The 9688-nt window shown below is 35.4% G+C and overlaps 1 protein-coding gene and 1 long non-coding RNA gene across 4 annotated transcripts; one reads left to right on the top strand and one right to left on the bottom strand.

Moving 5' to 3' along the window:
* The first annotated feature begins 253 nt into the window (after positions 1-253).
* Positions 254-6517, top strand: LOC145069301 (disease resistance protein RUN1-like). 3 transcript variants are annotated; one of them, XM_079016240.1, is made up of 9 exons: positions 254-869; positions 1507-2626; positions 3002-3325; positions 3444-5036; positions 5226-5361; positions 5460-5494; positions 5617-5653; positions 5734-5894; positions 6134-6517. In XM_079016240.1, exons 1-4 carry the CDS (start codon positions 394-396, stop codon positions 4947-4949), a joined length of 3426 nt encoding a protein of 1141 aa, XP_078872366.1. In that variant the 5' UTR covers positions 254-393; the 3' UTR covers positions 4950-5036; positions 5226-5361; positions 5460-5494; positions 5617-5653; positions 5734-5894; positions 6134-6517. The 3 variants fall into 3 exon arrangements, with proteins under 3 accessions (XP_078872366.1, XP_078872365.1, XP_078872364.1); XM_079016239.1 differs by having other exon boundaries at positions 6102-6517; XM_079016238.1 differs by lacking the exon at positions 6134-6517 and having other exon boundaries at positions 5734-6062.
* LOC145069302 (uncharacterized) lies at positions 6087-8599 on the bottom strand. The gene is made up of 2 exons (XR_013689426.1): positions 8007-8599; positions 6087-6978 (listed from the first exon to the last, which is right to left on the bottom strand). It is a non-coding gene; the product is annotated as an uncharacterized LOC145069302 (long non-coding RNA).
* Between the last annotated feature and the right edge of the window lie 1089 nt (positions 8600-9688).

Raw genomic sequence — 9688 nt, 5'->3', positions numbered from 1 at the left:
ATGATTTTATAAAATCATATCTTATGAGTAATATAATGATTCTTAAAACAAATAGATCTTTACTCTTTAGTAGTAGTTGTGGTGGGGATTCTCTAGACAAAAACGTCACGTTCATGTTACATACGCCTACCACTATAATTAATTTGATTTATCTTAGCACTGTGAAGCACCCATATAAAAACAAAACCATATTTTTAAAAGATGGTCGGAAATTATATTATTTTTTTCTGGACCAACACATCACTTCATGTTACATACACCTACAACCGTTGACTTCTTGATATATGCTTTGAGGCTGAATTAATTCATCTCATCCAAATTTCTTTGCAATCATTTCGCATAAACTCTTCCCAATTAAGTTTCGACTTTATATATCTTTCAAGCACGTCTTCAATGGCGTCTCCTTCAACTTCACCCATTCACAGCTTTCAGTATGATGTGTTTTTAAGCTTCAGGGGTGAAGACACCCGTAAGAATTTCGTTGATCATCTTTATCTTGCTCTTGAGCAGAGAAAGATATCTACTTACAAGGATGACGAAAAAATCGAAAAGGGAAAACGGATCAGTGAACAACTCATTAGATCCATTGAAGATTCAAAATTCTACATCATTGTTTTTTCCAAAAACTATGCATCCTCATCTTGGTGCTTGGATGAGCTTGTGAAGATAATGGAATGTCACAAGACTAACGAGCGTATTGCTTACCCCATCTTCTATGACGTGGAACCCACCGAAGTCCGCCACCAAACCGGGGCAGTTGGAAAAGCCTTTGCTAAACATGAAAAGGAAGAGTCTGCTGAGAAATGGAGAGATGCTCTGAAAGAAGCAGCCACTCTGGCTGGATGGGAGTTGAAGAACACGGTTGATGGGTAATGCCTTTATCGTATATATCTCTCCAATATTCTTTTATTTTGACCCGAAATGATGCTATTAATTCTTCCTCATCGATTTTGGCCATTTTTTTGTTCTAATCAACATCGATCATAACATTATGCATTACACATACACCATGCATCGACTTCGGATTTTTGAAAATCCGACTCAAGCAATGGGTTTTGCCCACCTTCCCCTATGGCGGCTGCTGTTTTGGCCAAAATCAGGACAGGACTAAAAAAAGTCCCAATCATTTCAATTCCAGATCTGTCCCTGTTTCCAATATTTTCATAATTTCACAATAAGAGGTATTTGAGGTTTCTGCTTAGTCATGATTCAGCCGTAATTACTACAATTCTTTCATCGTATCTCAGTAATATTCTTGCATTTTTTTTATTCTTACTAAACTAGGATTAATGCTCTTGGAAGTAACTTGTAAGTAGGGGTCCATGGCATCTCATGCGGAATTGTCATGTTTTTAACTCCATCTCGAGTCTCATGGAAAGATTAAAAATATATGTGATTATATGAGTATGTTATTACTTAATATACATTTGTATGTTATAGATCTGAAAGTTATTGTACATGTTGGATTTTGAGTAAGCAAACTGAATCCTCTTATATACAATACAGGCATGAAGCTAAATTCATTGAAAAAATCATCGAAGATCTTTTACTAAAGTTACCTTCCAACGATCTTATCATTGATGAGAATTTAGTAGGCATGGAAGCCAGGATCAACGAAGTCTTATCTTTTTTAGGAGTTGGGTTTGATGATGTTCGGATGGTAGGGATCAAAGGGATGGGTGGTTGTGGGAAGACAACTTTGGCCAGAGCTGTGTTCAATCAGATATACTCTAAGTTCGAAGGTTGCAGCTTCCTTGAGAATGTAAGGGAAAATTCATGTTCTTCCGGTTTGAAGTCATTACAGGAGCAAGTCCTTTTGAATGTTGTCTTAAATGCTCATCCCATCACCATAAATATACAAGGTGACAAGAAAAGACTGATGAAGCAGATGTCTAGGACAAAGGTTCTTGTTGTTTTAGATGATGTGGATTGTGTAGAACAACTTGAGGCGTTGGCTGGTAAGCCTAACTGGTTTGGGAAGGGAAGTAGAATTATCATTACAACTAGAGATGAACAAGTGCTGCTAAAACACAAGGTGAAGTTGATTTATAATGTCAAGTTGTTATCGGATGAAGAAGCAGTCTGCCTCTTCAGTAGGCATGCATATGGGCGAGATATTCCAATTAGTGAAGAGCACAAAGGAATGTTAAAAAAAGTTCTACATTATGCTGAAGGTCTTCCCTTAGTGATCAGAGTTTTGGGTTTAAATCTCGGTGCAAACAACGGTGCTAATGAGCGTGGATGGAAAGAAACCCTAGAAGAATTAAAAACAATTCCGTTGGAGGAGACTTCAAAAAAATTGGAATTAAGCTATAGTGGTCTGGAGAAGGATTACAAGGAAATGTTTCTGGATGTTGTATGCTTGCTGAAAGGTGAGACAAAAGACTATGCAATCGAAGCACTTAAAAGTTGCGAAGATTATGCAAAGCTTGATTTAAAAGTTCTTGAGCGAAAATCTCTCATAACTTTTTATAAAAATTCTATGGGTTATGAGTGTGTGGGCATGCATGACCATATTGAAGAAATGGGTTGGAATATCGTTCGTCGTTTGCACCCGGATAAGCCTAACCAACATAGCCGATTATGGATTGATGACGAAATTGAATATATATTGGCTAATGACTTGGTAAGGACATTCACAATACATTAAGTTTCATAGAGTTTAATGGATTATCACATCTTCATTTTACATTTCATACAACTTTACAATTTTTTCCTATAATGCATGCTCTGAACTTTAAAGTTCAATGAAATATTCCCAAAACTAATTTATAATATTTATTTAAGAATTATGAAGTTTCTTTTTCTTATTGAAGAGTTCGATGGTTATTGAATGCCTATATAATATCTCATAATGATAGATTTGCATTCATTGAATGACAACTAGATTTGTCATCTTATTCAACTCCCCCATTGATCAAATGCATTTGTATGTTGGAAAAAACTAACACGTTAATTATTAGTTGTTACAATACAAGTTTTATGCTGACTGTGATTGCAGGGTACTGACGCAACAAGATGTATACAATTACACACAAAGAAGCTCAACCCGGAGATTGTTATGCAAGGTCTTAGAAAGATGAAGCAACTTAGATTTCTTGACGTGCATGTGGAAAAAAACATTCGTGCAAGTATATTTGATCGTTTTCCTTGGAATTGGAAACTTAATAAATTTGCCCCATACTTTCCGAATGCTTTACAATATCTACGTTGGAATAATTACCCTTATAGATCTTTACCGAGAACATTTCAGGCAGATAATTTAGTTTCACTTGAGATAGCTCACAGTGAAATCGTACAACTTTGGGAAGGGGGAGAAAGAAAGGTAGACTTGTGGTTGATTTATTGTTTTGCATGATTCATTATAATGCTATATATACATTGATCTTCACTTTGTTACACAGATATTCAATTATTCATCTTGTTCTTTTTGCTTATATTAGGTTCTTAACAAGCTCAAATTCCTGGACCTCTATAATTCAAGGTTGAAGACTCTTGACCTTAGGCTGACTCCAAATCTCGAGAAGTTGAGTCTTGGAGGATCTAATGATTTGGTAGAACTTGACATGGATGCTGGATGTTTAAAGCTCATATACATTGACATCAGTTTTTCGAAGTTGAGGAGCCTTGATCTTAGGCCGGCTGTGAATCTTGAGTTGTTAGTTCTTAAGAATTGTGATGAATTGGTAGAACTTCATATGCCTAGTATATGTCTAAAGTTGAGATCCTTCCACCTTAGTAATTCAAATTTGGGAAGAATTGACCTAAGGCAGGTATCAAATCTAGAGGTTTTAAGGATTGATGGATGTGTAAATCTCAGATCCCTCACACTCCTTAAATCAAAATTGAGGACCCTTGAAATCGGGCTGACTCCAAATCTCGAGCGTTTAGATCTTCAAAAGTCTGACAAATTGGAAAAGCTTCATATGGCCGATGCATGTGAAAAGCTTGCATATATCGATATTAGCCATTCAAAGTTGAGGACCCTTGACATTGGGCTGACTCCAAATCTCGAGCATTTAGATCTTCAAAATTGTGATAATTTAGAAGAACTTCCTATGGTCAATTCCTATGAAAAGCTTGCATATCTCGATATTAGCCATTCAAAGTTGAGGAGCGCTGACCTTAGGCTGACTCCAAATCTTAAGACATTAAAGCTTACAAATTGTTCTCATTTGGTAGAACTTAAGGCTCCAGCTGGGTATGTAAAAGGGCTTGTCTACTTAAGCTTAACTGGTTGTTTGAGGTTTAGTTCGTTTACTTATCGTAGTGTGGATGAATCAGATCAGGTTGGTCCTTTAGCTGAGTTACATTTGATTGCCAAGTCCCAAGAAATATGCCCAATTCACCCACATAATAAGTTGCCAAAGTTTCAGTTTGCATGTTTTTATGAAAAAAGTCCCCCTTCATTAAGTAGTAATCTTGAGGAGCTTATTTCATTTGGTCTCTGTGCTTGCACAAACTTTAATAGGATTTCAAGAAGCATTTGTGGGTTGCGAAATTTAAGAAAGCTTAAACTCCAAGGCAGTTTTCCAGAGGCACCCAAGGAACTTCACCAGTTAGAATGTCTAGAGGATCTAAGTTTGTTGTCTACAAATATTAAACATCTTCCAGATAGCATTTGTATGTTGAAACATCTAAAATCTCTTGAACTCAATAAGTGCTCGTTGCTTGAGAAGTTACCGGAGGATCTTGGTCAATTGGAATGTTTAGAGAAGCTATACTTGATCGAGTGTAAGTTTCTACGAGATATCCCTAACAGCATATGTAACATGAAATGTCTACAAGTGTTGCATATAAAAGGTACATCTATAAGTCATCTTCCACGGAGTATTCTTTTGTTGAAAGGTCTAAGTATCCGTGGGTCAAGACAGCTTCTTGAGTCGTTTGGTTTTACATCCGAGATACAAACCTCAAAAAACCAATCATTGTGCCACGTGGAGATATGATTACCCATAGCAGGAATCTCCCCTACTGTTATTTTGAGAGGCTCTCAAGTCCTCAAAAAGCCAATTCACAAAGAACTATTGTAACAGGTATTTTCTATATTCTATTGATCTTCTTACTTTCATTTGCGTTTTGAAATTGATAGCACAATACATAACTTTTCAGCCAAAAATCAACTATAAAGCTTAAAAATTACAAGTACTGTACATAAATGAAGAATCCATGTTAAAGTTGTGTCTCGTAGAGTAGCTTATTCATCGTTTATGTTAAATTTGAAGGTGTATTCGAGATAAAACCACCACGATTTGGAAAATCCCAAAGATGTCATTTATTCATGCATTGTACCATATCAGAATTCAAGAATCAGATGTCAAGATCCTGACATATGTGGATTTTGTGCACGTTAATTAACATGTAAGCTATAAAGATCGTTTTTTTTTTCATTTTTGTGCATTTGAATTATATCTGTTTTACTATCGATGCTAACATTTAAACCATTTCCTGCAATCTAGAGTTTCAAAAAACCGGGAAGCAATGGGCACACAAGGTGATTTGCCAAACTACTTTTGTCAAAACTATTTGCTTTACACCATTCCATTTAATGAATCTTGTCCTTAATAAACTTGAGTTTCTTTAACCATCTTACTTTTTCTCCATTCATAATCCCAGAAGCTCTAACTTGTGATGTGTTGCACAATCTATATATGTAAGTATTTCTTTTATTTTCATAAAACATGTTTTATGGTAGTAACCTGGTTTTAGCCTTGTTTGTTTTCTTGTGCTTAGGCTCTACATATATGCCAATTGGAAGAAGATAAGGAAACATCACAAGGTTTTGGGTGGGAGTTAGATTAAATCAATGTACAAGAAGATATTACAAAGGATTCAAGGCATTATGATAGCAAAGAGTTAATGTTCAGTTAGAGTTATTTAGTGACAGTTAAGAGGTATAAGAGCCCACATCAATGGTGGAAATTTTTTTTATTTCTTCTTTCCTGACTGAATTCGTTCCTCAAATCACAGATCAGTTACAATTGTGAGCTGCTTATTCAGATCACAACACTGTTTTTTCTTTATTCTGTTCTTTAATCCATAGATCTAATCTGTTTCTGTTCTTTCCTTTACTTCTTGAACAAAAATTTTTGTTTTTTCAGCAAAATCAGAATTCTCTTCTTTGATTCACCAGGAATTATCAATCAGTTTCCAGTGACAAACATAGCGACTTTTGTGTCTATATAGTATATACAAACTCGATGGGGGAGATTTACCTGCTTTGGGGGCATCGTTTCAAGACGATTTTACAAACAACGGATATGGAATCGTTTGTTGATTCATCTACTTCTCGTCCAATTGCAAAGCTATAGGTATCAATGTCTGCTGAACTTTGGAACTTCTCATTTGCAACAAGGATTTGCTAAAAAGTCACGTGAATTACAAAATATCGCAGAAGGAAAATTGTTAATAATATTGTATTGCGGCAAAATCAAGAGATTGCATGAACAATTAAAGGCAATATGTGATGTGACCTGTTGTTATTCTGATTCAGTTCTCACTGTCCTCATGGTTTAAATGCTGCCTTTGTTAACTTTGCAATGATGATTGAGAGTTCTGATTCACCTCGTGATTTTGCTACCTTGAGATCAAAATTGCTACTCCGTGAACAAAGACTCTCAAGACAAGCCAAAAGAGTTACGGATCATCCTGTTGTTGCCATGCACTCTTCCTTTGTAAATCATCCTCCTCATACTGAAAAATCCTCGGTAGTGTGTCAAATATGACATAATCGGGACATTATGCCAGCCTTTGCTTTCATTTTCGCGGCTTTCCTCAAACTAGAGGAGGAAGAAGTAATTTTCGAGGAGGTTCAATGGTACTTCTCAGGAAACTTAGTTGGGTTTTAATGGAGGAAATCCTTCTGATTTTGGCGCTGGAAATAATGGTGATACTGCCGGATTTTTTGCTTCTCCGATTGGAGAGTACGGAAGAGACGGAAGAGATAAACGCGATTAGGACACCTCATTTAGTAGAAACCTATAGTAAAAAAAAAACACCCTAATAAAAAAGTCAACAGTGCTTTTTTTACATTGAACAGCATGTTCGTATACTCATAATCAAATATAAACTATCCCCTACACAAACCCAACTTTTTGTTTTTCTTTAATTCACTTTATTTTTATTTTCTTTATTTTTTATTTATATATATTTTTTTCATTTTATACTTCAATATTAATATATATATTTTTTGTTTTGTTACGTTGTTTCAGCAATCAATAATAAAATATTTTATTTGCAATAATGTATAATTTATATTGTTTTTATTATAATAAAGTAATATGTAGGCATACGATTTTTATGTAATAAGAATAACAAATTAAAAAAACTAAATTGTATAAATGGTCCTTATGGTTTGCTAAAAATTACCACTTTGGTTTAAAAAAATTTGGACTAGCACCAAAGGACCAAAGTTTTTATTTTGTTGCGAATTTTGTCCAATTTTTTTGAACTTTTTTATAATAACGATTTTGCCCCTATATTTTCTTTTCTTATTTGTTTTAATTATTTTAATGTTTTCTGAATAAAAGAAAAATAAAAAATAAAGATAAACCCTCAAACCACCCTCTTAGTTTTAATATACTAATGCTTTCTGATCTACCACCTAGTAACTCAAAACCACCACCATTCTGATCCGCAACTCGAAGAAGGGATGCCCGATGCCATCTTCCTCAGAAAACCCTACATCTCCGCCGCCTTCATTTCTCTACTTCTCCGGTGCTTCGTCGTTCCTCAAATCTGAAAGCCTTCACCAACCTCCGACAGGAAAACCATCATATATGAAAGCCTCCACCACCATTTGGGAACCCTAACCCTAGTGCGTCAAATCTAAACCAGGACGATCGATATGGCGAAGTTGGGATACCCTAAACGACCGATTGGAGTAGCATTGCTAGGGTTTCTCAATCTCCTAGCTTGAATCTTTGCCGAAGAAGGATAGAGATGAAGAGAAAGAAGGAGGCGCTATCATTTCTGAAAATGCAAATTTTGGAGCTATGATTTCTTACATGTAGCGGTGGCGGCGAAATGGGCGACACCGGTGTGTCTGTGTGTTGACGACAATGGTAGAGTCGGCGGCGAAATGGGCGACACCGGTATGTGTTCAATGATGGTGAGTTTGAACAGGCCTCCATCGCCTTTCCAGATCCGATGAGAAGGTGTTACACCAGAAGATAATGGCGACAAGATGGTGGTGCTCTAGTGAAATCATAATCAATGGTGCCGTCGGAGTTGGAGTCATTGGCGGCGCTGGAGAGATGTTGCAGATCTGGAGCTTCAGAGTGGGTAGAGATGAAAGAAGAGATGGCGGTGCTCTAGACGGTAGACAATACATGGTGGTGGCCTCCGAAACCATCAGTCGCCGGAACACTCAGTCGTCGGAAGCCTATGTCATCGGTGATTGTATTTTCATGTTTTGAAACTTAGAGTGGGGGAGATGGATTTGTGAAGAGAGAGAGAGGGGGGAGATGGATTTTTGCATTTATTTTTTATTTTTCTTTTATTCAGAAAACATTAAATTAATTTTAAAAAATGAAAAAACTATATATCAAAGGCAAAATCGTCATTATAAAAAAAAAGTTCAAAACAAATTGGACCAAATTCGCAACAAAATGAAAACTTTGGACCACTAGAGCTAGTCCAAAACTTTTTGGACCAAAATGACAATTTTCAGCTAACCACTGGGACCATTTGTATAGTTTTGTCGATTCAAAAACCTAAAATAATTTAAATATATATATATATATATATATATATATATATATATATATATATATATATATATAATAATTAAATATAAATGTTTAATTATTTATTTTTAATTAATATAGATTAATAACATATATATTTGTATATTATTTAATAATTAAATATAAATGAATACATAAAAACAAAAATATGATGCAAAAAACAATAGTATTAACAATCCTTCACGAATACATAAATGCATAATTCGAAAAAAAAAATAACAATCCTCTATAGTTATAAAAGGTGTTTCAGCATTGTAAGGTTTCGGTTGTCTATAAAGTTCCAGACATGACATGAACATGGTTTCCCATCCAACTGCACATGGGGTTTTGTGGCGGATCCAGAAAGTTGAAATGGTAGGCAATGGGCAATCTCCTTCTAATTGTACCATCACATAATGATTACCATATACAAGTTAAATCGTAATAACACGATGGTACAAAAATTCTTCCGGGCCTTTCCAAAGAGGAAAGAAAGTGAGAGAGCCTTGTTTGGTTAAAAAAGTATGGACTACACCAAATCTGTTGGCAATGAATATACCTGTTTCAGGCGTAAGTAACTAGTGTCTTGTAGGTGTCGTCGATTATAAGAAATTCAACGAAGTATACAGTTCACTGATTCTATCAGTGAAAACTCTAGCATATGCATCGTACGAACTCAATAACTCATCTAGTAATTGTACCATCACATAATGATTACCATATACAAGTTAAATCGTAATAACACGATGGTACAAAAATTCTTCCGGGCCTTTCCAAAGAGGAAAGAAAGTGAGAGAGCCTTGTTTGGTTAAAAAAGTATGGACTACACCAAATCTGTTGGCAATGAATATACCTGTTTCAGGCGTAAGTAACTAGTGTCTTGTAGGTGTCGTCGATTATAAGAAATTCAACGAAGTATACAGTTCACTGATTCTATCAGTGAAAACTCTAGCATATGCATC

This window comes from Lactuca serriola, chromosome 8 (genome assembly GCF_051521515.1).
Source record: "Lactuca serriola cultivar US96UC23 chromosome 8, Lser_US96UC23_V15, whole genome shotgun sequence".
NCBI classification, from domain to species: domain Eukaryota; kingdom Viridiplantae; phylum Streptophyta; class Magnoliopsida; order Asterales; family Asteraceae; genus Lactuca; species Lactuca serriola.
This window is presented reverse-complemented; position numbering and strand designations above follow the sequence as displayed.

What these genes read in the sequence shown, in the direction of transcription:
- LOC145069301 (XM_079016240.1), top strand. Translation starts at nt 394, where the DNA reads ATGGCGTCTCCTTCAACTTCACCCATTCACAGCTTTCAGTATGATGTG. An exon ending in TTGAAGAACACGGTTGATGG is followed by an intron (nt 870 to 1,506) that starts GTAATGCCTTTA and finishes TATACAATACAG; the next exon opens with GCATGAAGCTAAATTCATTG. An exon ending in GGGAAGGGGGAGAAAGAAAG is followed by an intron (nt 3,326 to 3,443) that starts GTAGACTTGTGG and finishes TGCTTATATTAG; the next exon opens with GTTCTTAACAAGCTCAAATT.